The 21,390-nt window shown below is 43.7% G+C and overlaps 1 protein-coding gene across 9 annotated transcripts in view; it reads left to right on the top strand.

The window, feature by feature from the left end:
* CREBBP (CREB binding lysine acetyltransferase) overlaps window positions 1–21,390 on the top strand; it is a 94,290-nt gene that overhangs the window by 27,131 nt on the left and 45,769 nt on the right. For all 9 annotated transcript variants that reach the window (XM_083800855.1, XM_083800853.1, XM_083800858.1 and 6 more), the window contains 3 exons: window positions 8,774–8,950; window positions 17,553–17,802; window positions 18,352–18,465. In XM_083800855.1, coding sequence (XP_083656981.1) covers window positions 8,774–8,950; window positions 17,553–17,802; window positions 18,352–18,465 — 541 coding nt within the window. The remainder of the gene's footprint in view (window positions 1–8,773; window positions 8,951–17,552; window positions 17,803–18,351; window positions 18,466–21,390) is intronic.

Below are 21,390 nucleotides of genomic sequence, written 5' to 3'. Positions count from 1 at the left end.
GATAAGGAAGATCACAAGAAAGCTTACTTATTAGAAAGCTTACTCTAACTTATTTGGATGATTTAAACAAAGCAAGGTGACACAGTCTGTGGTAGCAAAAACACATCCGTGGGTGGGAAGGGAGAAGGGGGGACAAAATGCTGAGCTTTGTAACCAACTTGCATGTTGAAAGCCCAGATTTGGAGTAGATTTAGCAATTCGATGACAAAGGGTTTGAAGGCTCAGTCCAGTAACAGTGTTAAGTGTCTGCTTTGGTGAGGCCCACAGAAGAGAGTGGAGGGTGCATGGGACTGCGTGGCTTGGTGGCAGCAAGAGCAGAAGTTCTGGATCATCCCTGTCCCCTACTGACTGATGGTAGCAGTAGCTTGGAGGCATGAGCAGTAGACCATTTCTCTATATGAGATGATTCTGTGCATGCCAAACCCAAAGGACAAGTCTTGGATCTGTGGGTCACAATGGGAAGTGCAGAATTTCCATTCCATGCCAGTTGTTTCTCTTTTTTTTTAAAAAAAAAAAAAAAAGGAAAAAATAATTTCCCTTACATACTGGTGAGATAATGGAGAATTTTACATGAAGCACATGAGATGTTGAGTAGCAATGGCTCTAGAAGGGTTGGATTATTTTCTTCAGGATGTTCGTGCGTAGGGCACTGGTGCTCAGTCAACCTAAGGCTCTCGATAACGGCGTAACCTTAAAGTTGTAGTTCAAACATTCAGAAAACTGAATCATAGTTCATAGGTAGCTTTGGAAAGGTGGAAATAGTTATCTGTTCGGCATTCGGCCTGTTATTCATCAGCGGGTTCTTGCAGTGATCAGCAGGAGAAAGCAAGGGGAACATCCTCACAGATGGAGATGTAGAAGAGAGCAGTGGTGAGTGGCAGAGGTCTCAGCGGTGCAGATCTTGCTGCTGAACAGCCAAGTTCTGATGTGTGTGGCTGTTCAACCCTGCTGTTAGTTTGTGCCGATCTGTCCCTTTATCAAACCAGATCACATCTGGGATGCCGCTGGTCTCTTGTCTTTCCTTAATTCCGACGTGCAGGTTCTGTTCTCAGAGCTGGTAATTCAAATGATTAATCTGGGGCTTAGAGTTGACACCGATTTTAGCTTTTCTATCATAGACTAGATCCAGAATAATATAAGGATGGCGGTAGCTCACTAAAACGCCGTCTTTGTCTTCCTGTTTGGTGAGATGAGGAGGAACGGGAGCAGTGAAAGGCTCTCCCCTTGCTGTCTCTCCACTGCCAAGCAGCCCGGCCTAAGAGCAGCGTCCCCACACTGCCGCGCTTTGTGGTCCTCGGCCCCGCGGGTCTTGTGAACGCCTCCTGTCCTGCTTCCAGCTCCCTGCCGCGTCCTCAGATAATCTTTCCGATGTGCTGACAGGACAAAACCGGCAATAATGGGGGCTCATTCAGAGCCCTGGAGACGCTGCCTGTCTGCGGCCGAGCACAATGGGAAATGGCAGAGTCCTTTGTGCCTCTGCTTCACGGCGATGTTCATCGGAGAGTCATCATTTACCTGTCCGTCTATCTGCTCAGCAGTCTTAGGAACTTAATTATCTGTGAGGCCTTCACAAAAATGGGTCAAGTTGGCTGGTGAATTCCAAAGTGGTCAGAGAAGAATTGATCTGGGGAAGGGAGGAGCGACCCTGCAGTCCCCGTCAGCCTGAGGACCCCCCGTCGCTGCTGCCCTGTCCTGAGCAGAGCCATCGGCTGGAGCCGCGCTCTAACAGGGCTCTGCAGGGCAGAGGGTGGTGCAGGGGCTGGCCGCGGGTTTTGGCTTCTGGTCCGCACCTCTGCTTTCCTGGGCTTTGGTGCTCTTCTCTGAGGCCGGTTGGTGGGCTTGGCAGCGTGGTCCATCTATTGCATCATTGTCGCTTCCCGAGATAAGTTGTCCTCGCCTTTTTGTGTTGTCTCTAGCCAAGCAGAAGAGAACTTCTCATTCGCTATCAGTAGGTTCCATTTTATAAAGGGCTAAACGTATAAAAATGAGCGACACAAGGTCAACCTCATAGGCCATGTGGCTTTTGTGAATTAATTCCTGTTTAGAAGTAGTACACTCTATTTAGAGAAAAGGTAAATATAAACTTAAGAATTTCAGTGGCATTTGGGCACTTACATTTTTTATTATTTTTGGTTTAAGCTGTAAAACTTCAGATCTTAACCTATTAAGAAGTTTTTGCTAGATAGCAGATTTTCATGTTGTCACCTTTCTGTTCCCAAAAGTGGTACTTTAGGATCATTTCAGTGCTTGCCATAATAAGCTAAACAAATTAATAAGTTCAAATAATAAGCTAAGTAAATTAGGTTATTAGACTGCAATTAGACTACATATTGTCGCTGGGCCTATTAGTCCTTTGAATAGTTCGAGGCCTTTTTGAATCCTGTCATTTTCACATATCAGTCGTGAAGAACTAATGCAGCATGATTGTCGTCATTACAGTAACATTCACATCGAGCCAGAAGCATGAAGATGTCGCTTTCCACTCACCCAGTCATCTTTTCAGACCTCCTGTTGTCATACTAAGAGCTCAGATCTGTTGTTCAATCACTTTGCAGATTCACGGTTTCAAAGACAGTCCGGCCAAGCTTGTCTAGCTTACTTCCTTTCTTTCTAGGACTGTTTTCGAGATATAAATCGTGTAGATACAGAATTGAATACTAATGATAACTTTTATTTTTAATTTACAGGATTTAATCATAATCAGATTACTTCAGCCAAGTGTATTTTCACCTGAACCCATATTGCTTTGATTCTCCTATCAACCTTTCAATATTTTTTTTTCTAATGTCAGGCTGGTCCTAATTTATTTGGTTCTGTTTGTTTGTTTTTAAATATGAGGCCAGAAAAACCTTTTTCCATTTTCATGCAGAAGAGTCAGTCATTCAAAACATATTGAAAATCAATGTTTAACTTGGAGGATTTTTGAACTGATCCGGTAGGACCAACTAATTCAAAAAAAGGAAGAAAAAAAGCATAGCTTTAACTTTTTTTTTTAACTTTACATAGGCAGTGGTGTTGCAGGATAGAAAAGCAGGAGCATTGTCAGAGGTAGGTGCTGCTCCTTGGCATGTTTTTGTGCCTGCAAATGAGGACAGCTTTCTCTCTTGCAAGAAAACTAATAGCAGCTTCAGTCTGTCCTGCCAGACCTTTTATTAAGTCTGGAAACCCTGGTGTGAAAGATGGGTTAAGGGTGACAGAGGAGAGCTTAGTTTCCCAAAGGAAAAAGGGTAGCAAGGAGCAGAAATACACATACATACATATATATATGTATACATACACACACACACGCACACATCTGTGATTTGTGACAGCATTATTGGAGGGGAAGTTTAAATTTAAAAAGTGGATTTTGAATAGTGAGCAGTGAATGATTTTTGCAGCATGTTGTATTGGTTGCATGTCTCGGGAGCCTCAGAGGAATAAGTGGTAATGAAGTAACTGCTTGAAAGAGAACTGGCTGTAGTGGCAGAGGTGAAGGGATAGTTAATAAAAACTTTGAGTAGGAGAAAAGGACAGGGTTTATTAATGGCTCAGACACTTACTGTACAAAGGGAGTAGCTCCTTGATGCAGGTTAGAGGAAGAAACGCTGTGGTGTGTCAGCAGTGGTACAGAAGGGAGGAAGAAAGTAAGCTTTAAAAGAAGGAGATACGGCGTGGTATTAAGATGCAGTCTGGTCCTGACTTACCTTTGAATTAGATTCCTGAACACACATTTCTGTCGCATCGGCTCTGAGTTACGCCACTGAATGAAGTACATAGATTTGGTCGCAGACTTGATGTATAATATCTGTGAAACTCTAGGAACTGGAGGAAATTAAATTGCTGTTCTGCCCTGAAAATAACTGGAAAGCAAAACAAAGGGAAGTACCTCCTATACCTGCTGCCCAAAGCATTGCAGTGTGAGACGTCTCGTCTTGTCCAAGTCAGCTAAACACAGGTTTTTAATTTTTTCAGCTTGAAAGTTTGTAAATTTCTTGGCTTGTGAGAGGAGAGTGAAATGCTCTTATCTTCCTATTCATTTCAGCAATAGATTGCAGTATCTTAGAGAGTTGCCATAGTGATGAAAAAAGGGGAAAGAGAATCTGCTTGTCTTTCTGGGATAGCAGAATTATCAAATGAAATCCATCTTCTACCTTAAAGGAGAGTAGCATTTGACCTGTTTCTGAGAAGAACCGGCTTAGAGCAGAAGTGACTTAGGACAACCTTTGTTGTGCTCGCTGCTCCTTCAGGCACTTCTAACCCTGACTCGTGGGTTGTGCTGGTGTGCTCCGAATCTGCCCCAGTGCAGTTGCAGGAACGGCGAGCAGAAGGCGTGTAGCTGGCCAGAAAGCCCTGCTTGCTCTGCTTCGTCACGAGCCGCTGCAGTCGTGGCCTCGGAGAACCGAGCGACAAGTGCGAGCTGAAAGAATGCAGGAAGAGGAGTAGACAACAGGAGCTGCTGGAGGTTGGGCTGGGATCCCCGGAGGAAGGTTTCGCGGGGACACGAAAAGGAAGGTTTTCTGAGCGTCTGCCTGCCCCGCCTGCCCCCTCATTTCTCACAGGAAAGAACCTGGGGGCCCGAGAGGGAGCTGCAGCGCTGGGGCGTTCTGACTCTCGTTCGCTTTGGAGCCGCTGGTTTCAGTTTGCGGAATGAATAAGTGCTGTAAAATCTTCACCGTGCCCAAGCATACGATTGCGTTTGCCAGTTGTCTTGGAGATTTCAACCAGTGCTGGTTCAGATCAACTTCTTATGGAAGGTCACCTGATCCAAACGTTCTTATAATTAATTAGGAAATGCCAGCTGATGCCTTATGTGCTTGGGCACATTTTTGGTGGGGCACGCAGAGGATGTGATCCTGCCTCTCCTCCCACCTCCCCTTGTTGCTGTCCTGACCCGCGCCGCACTGCCGGAGCTCTGCGTGCCGATGCTGTTGAGCACCAAAACTCCTCGGTCTTCCTAGCCAGAGCTGAGGATTTGTCAATAGGTGTGGGTTCGTTAGAGCACCTGTTGTACTGGTTGTGCAGTTAGTCTCGGGAATCCTAGTCCTGCTGATAAGCTTAACTGCTCTGAGGCAAAACAGATTTAAAACAAAAATTACAGCTGCTGGGACTACAAGCATCTGTGAGTTTTAGTGAACTCGTCTTGTGTGTGCTCCCTCCTGATCTTTGTCTCCGTCTTTACTTTGTGGGTTGCCACATAAGAGAGAGAAGTCTTTCTACTTCTTGAGATATATTTTTTTCTAGTTGTTTTTTCTAGTTGATGGAAGTTTTTTTTAAAAGTCTTTTGCATTTTGGTTCAGTGGCAGTAATGTACAAAAACGAAGCTAAGTTTAAAGGACGTGTAATGTTTTAGAATGTTATCAAAGTAAGCGCTTATTTTTAAAAAAAAAGTTGTGGTCTGGCGTAACTGTAGCCATGGGTTCCCTTCCTTGTGGCAGAGAGCGGGTGTAAAGAAATGCAAGTTTTCGGTTGGAAGCTAGTCGGCTTCCAGCTCGAGTTCAGAGAACAGCAATTTCTTAAAATTTTGATCAGGTGTCTGTCACTTAATGATCACCTAGAAAGGGAATTATCCTCATCATATGAAGCACTCACTTCGGATGACTTGAAAGGTTGCTTTGTTGCTGTTGTGCTGAGTTCTGAAATGTTTCATAACAAGACCTATTGAAAAGTAAATATTAAAAAACGATGAGGCAAGGATGTGGTGGTGCCTGGTCAGACTGCTGTTTCTTGGAGCTTTTGGCATAGTCTGAGTGGTTTAGGGTTGTGGCAAGCTTAAAATGACTGTTTTGTTACATCTTTTGAGACTGAAATATTTGTAAAATATTTCATTTTGAAGAAGTTTTTTAAATCCCTTTAAAAATTTGTTAATGTCATGATAATGTAATCAGGTGAATAATACCTTTTCCTTTCTTTCGGAGCAAGAACTGAAATTTGGTGTGAAACTTGCTTAACGTTCCCTTTCCCTTGAAAAGCAAACAACCAAACAAAACCAGAGCAAGCTCTTCCCTCTCTGCAGATTCAGGCGTTTGGATCCCGGCAGAATGTGCGCGGCCGCCCGCAGGCTGGCGGGGCCCGGCAGGGCAGGGGAGCGGTGGGAGCAGGCTTGTCGCCCCGTGGGGGCTCGCCGCTGCGTGGTGGCGGTGGCTGTAGGGCTCGTAGGAAGCTCTGGCACAGCAGTGCTTGCCAGCGTGGGCAATGCATTGATCAGCGCAAAGCAAGCAAACCTGCAAGCACGCTCACAGAAGAATGGGAGGGCCGAGTGCTGCAGGCAGGTGAGGTTTGTGTTTGGGGATGCAGGCGAGGAGCAGCCAGCCCAGCCCGCTCTTGTTCCTGCTCCTGGCCTCAGAGAGGTTTGAGCTCGTCAGCTACTTGCTCGGTCACACGTCTAGTTTCAGAAACTTTCTTCACCCTTCAGAAGGTATCTGGTAGACTGTCACGGTGTGCAGGAATAGCTCTGGATATTGCGTGATCCTTTCTCATACGTTGAAATAGCGGACTAGGAGAAGTGGGTAAGTTCATTAAATACTTCGCTGTTCTTCAGAGAAAGCCTGCCTAAGTCCATGTTGTAATGAATAAATAAGTTTAAGTGTCTTTGACCGTACTGTGGTGTGTTACCAGCACGGATTGCTTGAGGTTGTGTGGATCTAAAGTTCGGGTTGTACTTCAGGCTGTTTTGACTTACGTCTAGTTTGCAAGTACTGAAAGGAAAATCGTTTATATAGAAAGTGGAAAATACTGTATGGGCTTTTCGTATGTACTGAAGTCAGAATGTTGGCATTTTTTTGGAAACACTGCTTTAGGAATGCTTTCTGTGCAGCATTTTATTCCTGGCTGTACCTCTTTTTTTTGGTGTTTGTGTATGTCATGCTTTGTAGTATTTTCAGTGTAAGAGTTGAGCTAGATATTGCAAAGTCTTTCATATATGGAAATGCACCATCCAGGGTCTTGAACATTTCAGATGGAAGCTGATCCAGTGTTGCAGTTCTCAGGACATGGTATATTTTTGGCAGTAGGACCATTTCAGTAAAAAGAGCTCCTCAAAAAGAAAAGAAAAAATGCTCTTCTTAAAGGTTTTTTAAGGTACTTGCATTTATACTGCCATTTTCCGTCTGATCCATGCATCTCTTCCAGACTTTGGGATTACAGCACACCTTGTGAGAACACGCTGCACACATTTCTAGGCCTCTCATGAAATAATGGAAAATGTAGGACTTGGCCTGTGCTCGAAAGCCCGAGTCTGGTCCCGGGGCGAGCTGTTCGGGCGGCCTGGGGAAGCAGGCCTGGCAGCTGGCCGGCATCCGAGGGCTCGCCTGGGAAGCCAGCAGGGTGCTTTCTTTAGGAACTCTTACAAAAAAAACGCAGAAGTCCAGAAAGTAGAAATTCTTGAAATCTGCGTGGTGTAACAGTACCTGATACCACTCTTCTAAGCTTTTGATCCTGTTAAGCAATTGGGGTTTTTTGGTCATGTAGGCTATTGGTATTACTCAACTCTGCTCTGGGGCGCAGCAAATAAATGATAACCTCTTACACTGCAAAGTAACAGCTCTTTTAAAATGAGTGGGTGTAGGACCAGGTCCTTCTGTAAGGATAAAACATTTTGTGTGGTGGAAACATGCCTGGATCTGGTGGCGGTGGCTCTGCAGCTGAAGGGAGCCGGGAGCCGCCGGGCCAGCGCTCTGAGACGCGGGGCAAAGTGCACGGCCGAGCCTGGTGGTGTGTGCTGGACTCTGCCCCGGCATGGCAGACAGCTCCTGCCCCGCTCCTTCAGCAGGGAAAAAGCTGCCGCGTGCCTGGGAACGGTCCCCCCGCGAATTCCTGCTGGGAACGGCAGCGAAACCAGCGGGGCGGTGGGCGGCTGGGGTGTTGTGCAAGGGAGCGCTGCAGAGGTCAAAGGGAGGGGAAAATAGGATTTAATATTTCACACAAAAGCTCGCTCAGTGCTTCAATTTATATTCTGACGGGTGATAAAGTCATCTAGAATTCCACCCAGTGTGGGGGAAAAGAGCACAAACGTGATTATCCATTCTACTTTTCTGTGTTGCCTTCGTTTGAGGGATGGGGGTTTCATAGTCTTAGCCATCCTCTTTGACAGAAGTAAATTCCCGTTAATATGTCTTTTCGGGGCCTTTTGTCCACCGTAATATTAACTGGCTCAACTAATAGAGATTTCACCACTTCTCTTGTGAGGCTGTTCTTCAGGCAGAATGGCTCTTTGGGATGGACGGTGTTCTTACTAATTCAGCGGGGATTCATTATTTCTGCTCTCTGTTCTCAAGGAGTTTGGGGGTGTAATTTGTCAAGGATGTTGGCTTTAGATGGATGTCATTTTGTTCAGACATTTTTCCTTAAGTACCAAAACAAGCAGATAAGCGTTTGCTCTCTGTTTCCCTTTCCTTCCCATCTGGTCTATGCACAAAGTCATACTTTGTGCACAGAACACGCAAAATGCATTTGAGGCTTGTGTGGTTTTCAGAAGTTTTTACAGAATTGGAAAAGTAATTTTTTTCTTGATGCAGATTAGGAAGGATAATCTTATTTTCTACTTTGCATTTGCACAGTGATGTTAAATTGCAAGACTTCGGATACACACGGGAGCTGCGTAAAGCCTAATATTAACATTTTTTTATGATTTGATTAAGGTTGTGAAATTGAGAATCTAATATGGAACAACTTAAACAGGAATTCGGGCTCTGTGAATGCAAAGATGGATATTTTACATGGTCTTTTTGTTTTTGTTGTTTTTTTTAGTGTCCCTTGACTCCATAAAGTTATAATTTAATTCATTCTTTTCCAGATGGGAATGACAGGTAACACTAGTCCCTTTGGGCAACCTTTCAGTCAAACTGGAGGGCAGCAGATGGGAGCTACAGGAGTGAATCCTCAGTTACCAACCAAGCCAGGCATGGCAAATAGTTTGTCTGCCTTCCCTGCTGACATCAAGAGTACTCCGGTCACCAGTGTGCCCAATATGGTGAGTTGTATCTTACTGTTTCCTTGGGTGATTGTATATTGATCCTGCATTCTGAATTCTTGGGTTGAATGGCTTTTGCAGCATTACTGGACTTCTGCATGATTATTTAAATGTCAGAGATGCCCCAGAGTTCTTCACTACTGCTCTGTGGAGCATGTGGGAAGTTTGTGTGCATTTTTATACAGGAATTTAACTTCCAAAGCAAGCAATATGTTTTGTTATAAGATTGCATTACATCCTTTCATTTTGTCTGGGACATTTAGTTCCAAACCAGATGAAGATGTTTTCTCTGCAAGTGCTGCTTGTAAGTTTAAATGCCTAAATCAATTAGAATTTGTGTTGGATACACCATAAACTTCCATGAAAGCTAAATAGTGCCTTTCATATCCTTTGAATCTAATATAGTAAGCACACCACATGCTTTTCAGTTGATATTGTGCATAACTTGCAGCTCGCAAGCTTATGAGGATATTCTTATTAGGATATCTTGCCCAAGTTTGTAGTATTCTGTTTACTAGTTTTCTTTATAAAACGAAATGAAATATTCCCATTTGTCTCAGTATGTCTGTGTATTAATCAAACCGCTTGTGTCGTTTCTATGGGAACTCCAGCTTGTTGCATTTTATATTCTTATACATGATAGCAGTTACTATAGAAACTTGTAAAACCTTCCATAAGATGCAAATTGCTTATTTTTTAATTTAACTTGAAAACCAGCTAGTTTTTGGCACAAGCTATGCTTGTTCTTCTATCAGTGAGTTTGCTACCTGCCTATAGTTAACAAGGCTATTTAGGAGAAGGAATGGGATGTGATAAACTTCCTCTTTTTTTCCTGATTTTTAGGGAAGCACTTCCTAATTTTCCTTTAGTTGCACTGTGAAATCTTTGTCTAACATCATCTGTAATTTACTGCTAGCAATTATGGAAAGGAGCTGGCAACTAGAATGGAGACCGTGTTCAGAATACCACTTGCGCTCATGCAGAATGTTTGTAGAAGACAAATTGCTGCATGACTCTTCTAATTTTATTTTAAAAATATTTTAAGTTTGGTTCAGGTGTAAAGCAAATGAATTATCTCACAATTCTGCAGAGAAGCTGAAGATCTGCCCAAAGTACTGTATTTATCTTAGTGATTGGATGATGCTGAAGCTTAATTTTATTCTCATTTAAATGTCTGTTTTTGGGAAGCATAACTCTGAATGTACTCGCTTATTAGTACAGGATGTAGTGGCAGATAGGTGAAATAAAAAAGGCAGGAGCCATGGAACAAAAAAAAAAAAGAAACCTTGTTTCCTCTCTCCCTCCTTGTCCAAAAGGCAAAATCCAGGAAACTTACTTGTCTGGTATTATCAATTGCAGTTTCTTTAAAATGCCAAAAATGAGAGTTGTCTTTTGGGAGGACAATCAAAACCATCTTCCTTTGTGTCTCAGGTGTCAAAACCTTCATATATCCAGTATATCTTTTTCTCCCTCCAGCCAGTAATAACTGTTTGGGCTGACAGACATGCGTACTGTAGAGCTAAAAAGTCGGCCCTGCCGTCAGGCCACAACATTATGGATCTTGCAGTGGTCAGTTTGTTCCTCGTGGGGGTAAAACTTCCGTCTTTAAAAACCAAAGTTTCCATCTAAACATTTTTATTATAAAGCCAAGACTTTAAAAGGAAATGTCAGACTTGTTAAATTTCAACCTTTACTTGGCTGCGTAAGGCAGTGTAATTATTGTAGTAGTACACACATGGCCATATGCTATTTCATCCACAGGGGCACTGCTTTATTCAGTGTACGATGTGAGCGATGCCCTCTGAAAGGGCGCGTAGTCAACATTCGCTTCTGGTTTTGCTGCTCAGAGCGTAGCTGTGGGCCTTGTTTGCTGTTCGCAGTAATATATTTCACTCAGCAAGTGTTTTCTGTGGCAGTCTTCACTGAAGCGTGCGCATACTTGGATGAGTTAACTTTCACAGCACCTCTGCGAAGATGGTTTCCCCATTTTAACCAGGAGGCTGAGGCACGGGGTGAGGCTGGACGAACCTGCTGACTCCAGACTGGAGGTTTCCTGGCTTGCTGAAACGTTCTTCATTTCATGAGTAAAGGCATACGTAAGGATAAAGGGGGTGTTCGTGTCAGATGTTTGCTTGTAGCTCATGGAAGCGACGTCTCTGTCTCACGTTGGACAACTAAAATAGGACCCGAGTGGCACTTGAGAAGTTGGTTGTGGCGGAGGCAGCTCCGTAGCGCAGAGGCGAAGTGTTTAACTATTGCACTGGGCCTTCTTGCTGCAATCCCTTCGCCGTTAGCTGTGTCACATCAAACTACAGTAACGCTTCAGGGTCCTGGAGGCAGTGGTTGGATTTAACACATCTGGTCTTGTGACGGCCTGCTGGGGAAGGGCCCGTGATGCCTCCCGAAGGAGGCCGCAGCAGGCGTACGCCTTGCGTTAGCGTCCCTCTGGAGCGAGGCAGTGGAGGATCAGTTCGGCCTGCAGCTACCACAACAGAAGGACCAGCTGCTGCTTAAAAGGACCACCAGCTTTTTTTGTGAGGTCGTTGGAACCACATTATCTCGCTAACCAGCCCTCTGTGGGGTCCTTATCTTAAACAGCACCCAGGATGTGTCTGTGTGAGACACAAACCCATGTGAATTAAAAGATTGGTTATATATGGCCTGCCTGAGGCAGGAAATCAGATTCCAGCAGACAAATCAATCAAATACTTTGATTGCCACTAAGCATATGTAAATAAGAGAAGAGGGAAGAACAAGTGGTGAGGCTGATGTCCTAAAACCTCTTGAAAGGTTCTGAAAAAGAGAGGCATTTTTGAGGTCCTGAAAAGAGAGGCATTTTTGAAATACTCCTTTTCAATCTGTTGCCTTTCTCCATAAGCTTGTGTGTATACCGCAAAAGTAAAAATGGAAAATGGAAGATGAGGATGTATGTTAACCCACATTGTTCTGAGCATCATTATGGTGTTTGTGTGGCACCCACATCCCAAACCTGAACCAGCCTTCTGGTGCTGGCAGCCGGAACAAACGGGAGGGGATTTTCTTGCCCATATTCAGGCTACAGCTCTGCTAAGAACAGCTCCCTCTCCCCGCCCCTCCGGCCCCCCAAGTGCTGTGGTTCTCGGAAGCATCAGCTCAGAGCATCTTCCAGCCTTTATTCCAAGCCTGACCTTACGCGAGGCCCCGAGAAGCACATTTGGTTTAATCTCTTTAATTAGGAAAGAAGTAACAGACCTTATGGTATTAAAAGGTCAGCTTTAAGGTATTAATGTGCAGTGCCAGCAGGATGGATTGGGTTTTTTGCTTGTTTTTTGTTTTAATTGTGGATCCAAACAGTGAATCCAGGGATCCTGGAACTGTGTCAGTTTTTCTTACGGGCTGATTGCCTGGGCTTTCTGTAGTGGATTGATGGCCTATTTTAAAAAAAAACATACAGTGCTACTTCATAATGGACCAAAAAAATCCGTTTTTTAGAATGGCTCCTGATGCAGAGGTTGAAAAACTCTCCTTTGTGACCTGTAGTTTTGTGGCAAGTTCTAACTTTCAGAAATGTCTCAGAATAGGCAGCTGTAATTCTGGTTTTGTATGGCTGCTGGAGAACACAGTCAGTCTTCTTACAGCATGGGCAGCTTGAAGGCCTGAGTAGATGTCTCATTTCCAAAAAAAAATGATGTTGTTTCTGATTCCTTGGAGGTTTTGATGAAACACTTCGTGAGATTCAGTGTGAGTGAAGCTGTATGCAGGACTGGCCATACTCGGCCGCAGTGAGATCACTCAGACTTCTTGGATGGTAGAAATGAGCCACGCTCTGCACCTTGGCGTTCAGCACAGCGGGGAAAGGAGCCGTCAGCCTCCTGCTTTTGGGGTGCGGTGGCTCCGGGATGTGCTGTCAGTGAGGGGAGCCCCGTCAGCCTTTCCCATCAAATTTGCTGAAGCCTTGCGGTGTCTGCGGTGCAGTGCATTCAGATGGTGGTGATGGATGGTTTCTTCGTGGACATCACCGGGAAATCTGGTATTTATTTCGAGATGGGTTAGGAGTGCAGTGTATGAAGTTCGTCTGGTTGTGCCTTACAGACGCCAACTTGGTTTCACAATTACCCATCTGACCAGCAGATGGAGTTGAGAGAATATTACTTTTTAAAAGGTAACAAAATCAGTTCTCTTTGGTTCTCTCTACTTAGAACTGGAGCAGCTCATCTTCTGTTGCATTTTTTTCAAATCTCTGCATGCCTTGAGTTTTGAGGTGTGTTCCTGCTTGTTTCTCCTTTTTGTGTCCTTTGGATTTCTTTATTAATGAATTTGATCAGAATAGGAAAACAAGGGTCTTCAGCTAAGAGTAGGAGATGAGGGTGTAGTAAGGGTGCCTTGCTGTGGGCGTCCTAAAGAGAGGAAGAAAGTTTTCAACTCTGAAGCCAGATATAATTAGCATGAGTAGAACTATGGCTACTTAAAATAGACAACTCTTATTCTAGGGACTAGAAATAAAAGGTTTTCTGAAAAATCTCTCCTCTGTTGTGTACTTGCAGCACGGAAGGCTTCCTCTCGTAACCTCTCAGCGATTTTCCTCTCTTGAAGCAAACACGAGCAGCCTCCTCCCCTGCTGCAGGGCTGTCTGTGGCTCTGTCACCCCCGTGCGTGCTGCCATCGCTCCCAGCAGCAGTCTCTGGTGAGCTCCCTTTCCCCGTGCCTGCCCGGCCCTGCTCCCTGAGAGCTGCTCTTTCCAGCATGCTCACTCGTCTTTTGCTCAGGGATTTCCCACCGGATCTGAGGTGGAGCCGCAGCCTAGCAAAGAGCTGCAAAAATCTCCTGAGCACATTGCTGCTGGCTCTCCTAAAGGCAGAGGTCCTAATGACCAGGAAACAAATCTGACAGGTAGTGTCTGGTGCCAGAGAAACTGTGTTACTGTGCCGGGAGCAGAGCCCCGTCTCTGTTCAGTCTTGGGGCAGGAGTTCATCCTGGGAACACGTGCCGCTTTGAATGGCGGGACCTTGTCGTTCGTCGTTTTTGTGCCGTCTGTAGGTACGGTGCCAGGATGATGAAGGCAGCAGAAGAGGAAGATCTGCTCTTTCGCCAGCACCCTGGCTCGTGTTCCTCTCTCCTTCCCCCACGTGTGCATGTGTGTGGTGGGAATATCCAGCGCCACTTCTGCTCTCTGCCACCAGCTGAGGTGAAGTACCCCATACCTAGCACTTCCAGGGTAGCTTTCCTCCACTTACAAACTTCTCATTTGTCTGTTATCCACGGACTTCCTATTTGGGGTTTTTAATATTGATCATTCCTCAGTCTGTTCTATCACCCAGTAAATCCTATATAAATCTCTCCTAATGCTTTGTTCATTTCAATACCTGTCTGCAAGAGCAGAACTCTGCAGATTGCTGTATCTAGTTTTGTTCCTTTTTTGTTGCTTTGAAGCATTTCTTTGTGTGTTTCTTGCCATTTGCTGGTCCTTCAAATCCAAAAGCTTATAAATACAAGGAGATAAAACTCCAGAAGTGAATCCTTAAGAAAGGCACAGATCCAGCCTTGATTCCCAGCACAGTCAACTGCATAATATGGAGGCATTTGGTGGCTTTAGAAGCGAGCTCTCTTACACTCAGATGTAAGAAGTGTAAACTGGCTGTGTTACTTTCAAAATGAAGCTCTGGTGGTCACTGGCTAATGCCTGGGTTCATGAAGTGACTGCACTGAGAAATGTGCTGGTCTTTGATACCATCAGAAAGCTGTTCCGGCTTTGTGGCAGAAGAGTGCTTTCTGGGTTGTTCGGAGCTGGTTCGGTGCTTATTAGAGCCTTCCTGCGATCGCTGCTTGCAGGAAGGGCTCCTTCCAGTCTTCGTGTAAACATGCAGGGTGTATGACTGGAGTTGGTCACACTGCAAACGTTTAATTCAGATAAAAGAGACATTCCTAGTTAGGAGTGTCCTTCAGGACTCGCAGTCTGTGTGTATCCATGTTATGCCCACTGTCCCTCTCTGATAGGGACCCTCAGGATCATCCCTTGTCTGGGAGTGAAGGGGGCCGAAGAGGTTTGGGTGTGCTTTGCCTTGTGTGCTCATGCATGAGCCAGAGGTGCGATGCCACCTTGCTGTCTGTGGATACTGCCTGTGAGAGCTGGTGCTTGTAAAGTCATAGTTGAGAGACTGGATGTGCCCACAGTGTAAATGCACGTGTGGATGACATGTACCAAAGCCTGTGTTGCTAATAGTAAATAACCTCCCTTTCTTAGTCCTAAATGTCAGCAGACTGAGATATAGAATCACTGAATTTGGAAAAGACCTTCAAGATCATTTGGTCCAGCCATCACCTGGTGCAGCCTGCCTTCTGGTTAGGGCAATGAAAGGTCTACAAAGCAAACGTCTGTATCAGAATAGCAATCCCCCATGGCAGTCGCTCCTTAATCATCTCACTCAGGTCCCATGTTGACTAGAAACCTGTCTTACAGAAGTAACAGACATTTTGTAATGCAGGATTTAGCCTGATACAGTGATTCCAGGAGGTAGTTTTCTGATAACATCAGGAAGAAGGGAAAAAAATGGGAGTTAGCAGTAGTTGTGGAAGAGGAAGTGTACTTTAAAGATGTAAACCATATGGAAGTGTGACTGACAGACACTGGCTTTGTATGAGGCTGTTTACCTGTTGAGACATTGCCAGTACTACTGTAGTTGGTGCCTTTTTTTCTAAGAAAAGGTAGTAGATAGCGTTTTATCTTAAGAGATGACCTTGAACGCCTTTATATAAGCACATCAAAGCGTGGAGGGTTACTGGTCATCTCCGTGAAGCTGCAAGGGAACTTTGCGTCCTTCCAGGTCCATGAACGCAGGATGCTTGTGCACCTGCGCTACCCACGAGTTTCTGCTCCTTAGAGCAGGGGCAGGGCAAAGCTATCTTGCTGAATGAATGTATAGCTTCCGTAAGTTTAAATGGCATTAATCATTGCTTCACACAATAGAAGGGTTGTACTACTCTGTTTCTAGAAATCTGGTCAATGAAGCCTTCATCTGTCAAAGTTTGTGGCAGACTTCTAGTCACTGATGTGTTTAATTTGTAGTGGAGCCCAGCAAGAGAAACAAAACAGTCTTTATTCCTCGTATATCTGACTATCGAAGCACTTACTGTAACTGCGGGAGCAGAAGCGCCTGAATTTCCTGCTTCATCAAGAAAGTTGTTAGTCACTCACGTGAGATGATACGAAGCCTCCTGCGTGTTTTGCAGTGGAAGGATTTCTGTGTGTGACAGGAGCTGGGCAGCCTGGGGGTGACCTCAGTGCACTGACACATCTCCCCTTTCACACCGCTCCTGCAGACCACCGCTCTTAAAAGACAAGAGGGAAGAGACCAGCTTTCTCAAGCAGCCAAGTCTGGAAAGTGAGGTGGTGGAAAGATCATTGTGTTTGCAGGTTTGGATTTAACAGGGTTGAAATAGTGACTACCATAAACCTCAAGAGCTTTGGCAATATGCTGAGTTCTTTGTTTGGTTATGCCTACCTGCAGACATTCTCTTCTTGATCAAGACTGCTTGTCCTTCTATGTTCAAGAAACCCCTTTGGGTCAGGGCATTGTATCTGTGCTGATAAAGCTGCAGTCACGTCTGCTAACTGGTAGAGTAGTAACAAAAGTAGAATTTTGGCTAGGGCAACGATTCTTTGACTGGAATGAAAACATCACAACCAGCAAGATTTTCTTTGGCATGGTCTCTATTTTTCTGCAGATTGGCTAAACTAATTGTTTCCTATTCATGACCTATGAATTGTTTCAGCAAAACCTGTCTGCTCTCACGGATTTGTTCACAGCAGAAAGGGAAGACTTAAAAATTACAGCTGCATGCCCTGGGAGCATAACTGGATGCTTTTTCATAGCCCTCTTTTCTTTTAATGCTTGTCATCTTGCAAGCTCTAGACAAACAGACGCAGTGATTCCTTTTTGTTTCAGACTTAACTATAATCATCATCAGTGGCAGTCCCCGTCTCCTCCATCAAGCACCGGGCATGGTGTTCTGTATGCGACTTGTGTGCATTGCTCTACAGAAGAAATGCCAGCTCATTAAAGCCTCGTGTGCCATGGCAAAGCTGAGGGCAAAGCTTGCTGCTGGAGTAATGAGAACATGTGTCAGGGAACCTTGCTTTGACCTAAGAAAATGAGTTTTGTTGCTGTTATGTGCTCCGTTTTGCCGGTTTTGGTATTTTCTGGGGAGTCCTAGTGGAAAAACTTTTCTCAAAGTCAAAAGTAGAGTGGGCTACTAATGGTGTATTCTGTCACTTAAGGTTGATTTTTTTAAAATGCAGTAAGCAGGCTTTGGTCAGGGGTTCTCTAGATGGCCCTGAAGTATTTCCTGTTACCTGAAGTATTTCCCTGCATAATAAACAGAAGATTCTGGTTGGCTTTTTGATTAAAATACTGGTTGTAAATGTCTTAACAGAGGAATCTCTTAATATGATGTTCATAGATTAGAATACGAAATGTTTCAGAATGCTGCAGAGTGCTATAATGATCCTTGTAGCCTGTAATATGGGAATGCTTGGTGAATTGTCTTGCGATGACAGAACTACTGTACAAGATTAAGATCAAAATTTAGATTTGCAGGCGTGATGCTAAACTAACTTTCTTCTTAGTCCCAGATGCAAACTCAAGTACAGCAAGTGGGGATTGTACCAACGCAAGCAATGGCAACTGGACCAACAGCAGATCCGGAGAAGCGCAAACTGATCCAGCAGCAATTGGTTTTGCTGCTTCATGCTCACAAATGTCAGAGGCGTGAGCAAGCAAACGGGGAGGTGCGAGCCTGTGCTCTCCCACACTGTCGAACCATGAAGAATGTCCTCAACCACATGACACACTGTCAAGCTGGGAAGGCCTGTCAAGGTGAGAGCATGTCGCTGCAGCTACTCTTGCAAATGAGCTGTATGCCACTTCTTGGGTATTTGTCAGCAGTGTTTCCCTTTTGTCCAAAAGACCACAGTACTCAGCACAAATGAGTGGAATAGCTAGCTCTTTAATTAAACAGCAGCTCCCTTTTCACTACCTTCACCCTGGTTCCCATTTCTGATCTCTTTGCATTTTTCTGTGTAGAAAACAGAATGCAGTATTTTCATGTTAGAAACAGGCTACTACCAACAGTAGCCTCGAAAGACTCTTTAATCTCCTTTGTATAAAGAAGATCTAATATCCACCTTGCGTTTGCCTGTAACTCAGTCATGTAGAATTTCTTAAATTTTAGTACTATTTTCTGTACTTACTATGGTGTTGTCGGTGAGTCCCAAAAATGTTCAATTGCAGTTAGTTGTGTTTAATTACATATACATCATTGCTTGTAGTGGAGAGAATAGAATGGCTCTTAAGAATGAAAAGAGTTTATTTAAAATGAGTTAGCTAAGAAAGTGACCTCAGTCTTGTTGCTTTTCCTTGTCGTAGTTGCTCATTGTGCTTCTTCGAGACAAATCATATCCCACTGGAAGAATTGTACTCGGCACGACTGTCCTGTGTGCCTTCCTTTGAAAAACGCCAGTGACAAGAGAAACCAACAGCGTAAGTAGCTGTTTTACTGCTGTCACAATGGAATTATACTGTTCAAATGAAGCTAATCACATGTACGGTGTAAGAATAAACCTTGACAATCTCAACAAACTTAACAGCTGTTTGCTAACCTCATATAAAGATGAATGGACTAGTGAGTTCTTGCTTCTGATCATGGAATGCAATTATTACTTAAATATACAATACGTGAAATGGGAAAGTCTCAGATCGAGCCCACATTTGTTTTTACATAGTGTGGCAACTTCTGCCTGGTATTTTCTGGTGAGGCAGGTCAATAATTGCTGTGGTCTAATTATGATTCCAGTTATAATATAATTTTGGATGTAGGTAGAGTTTTGGGGTAGATTTGTTTCGTGTTTTTTTTTTCATGCTGCTAAAATAACTTAAATCAACATGCTAATAATGAAGAATTAAAAATATCTGTAGAAGTGTATTTTTGTGCAGAAAAAGAATGGGTCTGAGCATCTTAATCATTAAGTGTATTTAATGCTGGTACTGACTAGATCTACAAACCATAGTATTTTTGCCCATGCCCCTTTTTTCATAATGGCTGTTGCTGATGTTTGGGGGCAGTCAATTTCTAGTGCATTTTTTCCCTCTTGTTTTGAAACAGAAAACACTGAGCTTAGGTTGGTAGGTTCCTTTGAAATTATGCCAAGATAGAACATTTGACAGCATAGATGCAGCAGTTTTAGAAGTCTAAGTAATGTCGTGCCTAAGTATATTTAAAGAAGGGTTAAGAAGCGGAAAATAGCTGAAGGGCTTGTGCAGCTTCTACATTTGGATAGTATTGGAAGCATTCTGCTAATTTCCATTTAGGCTGAGGCTGCAGTGAGGAAAGCTAATAAACCTTGCAGGGTAGTGAAGAGCCCTTAGGTTGGGTGAGTAAGGCAGAGAGGAGAATAACTGGTAAGACTGTCCAAATTAACTAGTGAAGATGCTATTGTTATAATTTCAGGAGGGTTTTTTCCCTCCAAAAAAAAAAAATAAAAACAAAGAGCTACTTGGAGGTAGGGATCTTGTTTTCATTTAACCAAATGTCTCCTTCATAACCAAAATATATTTTTGTGTGGTAAAACTAATTTGTTGCAAGTGATTAGTCAAGTTTGGCCTTTGAAAAATGTTTTGATAGCTTTGCTTTCTAATATGACATGGTCTGTTTGTGCATAACATCCATACGACACAGTTCTTATCAAAGCACAATAGAATTTTTTTTAATACAAGCTGTAGTAGAAAACTAGCTTGTGCAGTATTTGTTTTTACATCATTCATACAGCTTAGCAAAAGAGAAGGCACTTTAACCAAAAAGAAAGTCCTTAAAAGGTAAATTTGAGATCAAATAGGATGTCTTGTTTTGACTGCAACAGAATTAGAATGGGTAAATGTAGAGTTTGGTGTTCTTGTTGCATGCAGAGGAAAATAAATATGAAATCTCCCTCTCTGTGCAAGTAACCGATAATCCAACAGGAATAACCATGAAAATGTACTGCTTAGTGTGCAAGTCTCATTATTCTGAATGTCTGAGTCATGCATGTGACACCTCCTGTTTTGTTTGAAGGTTAAAGATGAATGCTAAGAGTACTTCTTTAGATGTATTATAAGGTATACCACTTTTTAGGCTTTCAAAGAAGTTTGTTAAATAATTTACATTAATAGATGTGTTTGGAAACACTGCTTGATCAGGTGAAAACTAACCTAAGCTAGGTTAAAGACCTGAAGAAATCTGTCCTCTTAGTAGATGCTGTAATTATTTACTCCTAACTGAGAGGGGTTAGGGGATTCTAGATATGACAGAATAGGTTGAGAACGTTTGGAAAGGGAAAAAAGAAATAAAGTGTAGTTACACTTGCTACTTTTCAGGCTGTCATTCTTGCAGAGTGAATTATCACGTGGTCATTAAAGTCTTTGAGTCCTCAAATCTTCTTTCCTGTGCTGTTGCCTATTTTACCGTTGGTACTTTGATTCCTGTTGTATCTGTGCCAGGCTTTCAAGCAGCTCCTTTAAAGTGCGCCGATCTTTTAGAAAGTTCTGCAGGTCAGCACTTCTGAAATGCTGGAATACGGTGGCTTGCTTCCACCTTGTCCCTGCAGAGTGGTTCCTGTGCTCTTAATCTGTTCCTGCTTCTCTGGGGATTCCTGCTGAAAACGAGGACTGCTTGCAGTGTGCAGGGTCTTACAACAGAGCTTGCTCTTTAGAGGCATCTTACTCCACGTTTTGGTGTTCAGTTTCTTTGGTGCCGCGATTGGTAGTAAGGTGACTTGCTAATAGGATGTGTTGGGACAAGGCCGGAACTGTTTTTCTGTTCCTTATGGCTCTTTATGTATATGCCATGTAGAGCTCTGATTGGGGTAGGATACAGAGAGAAACTGCTCCCCCCCAACTGCATATACCAAAACACGAAGCTTTTCTTTTGAACGCGGTCTGCTCCTGTGTTCTGAAGTAACTACTTGAAAATTGGTACTAATGTTTTGGGTTTGGAGGCTCGTTTTTGTTAGGTGCACTTTGTTCCCTCCTGAGCCTACCACGAATTGAGGTATAAACTCTTGTAACTCTTGGCTGTTGATAACATCTGCTAGCATTATAGCTCTATTGTAGCAGTTATTTTTCTGAAAATTTGTCTCATCAGGAACATGCAAGAGCTTCCTAATTCTTTGTCCCTGACCCAGGCAGGTGTGTATTGCACCACCAAGCAGCTACTCACTCTGCTTCCCCTTGCAGCCCTCCCAGTGGTGCTAAGTGTGCTGCACCGCACTCCTGCAAGGCTGACATGCTTCATTCCAGAGTTGGGGGGCTCCAGGGAATCTTTCCATGGTCCCTGTTCAGGTGGGCAAGACTGGAAGGTGGAGCTGTGAACGTGGAGCCAGTCTCCTCTGTGTTTTTCCCTGTAGGAGTTGTTGAAGAAGAAAAAAATACATA

The sequence above is a fragment of the Anser anser genome (assembly GCF_964211835.1).
Source record: "Anser anser genome assembly, chromosome: 15".
NCBI lineage: Eukaryota > Metazoa > Chordata > Aves > Anseriformes > Anatidae > Anser > Anser anser.
This window is presented reverse-complemented; position numbering and strand designations above follow the sequence as displayed.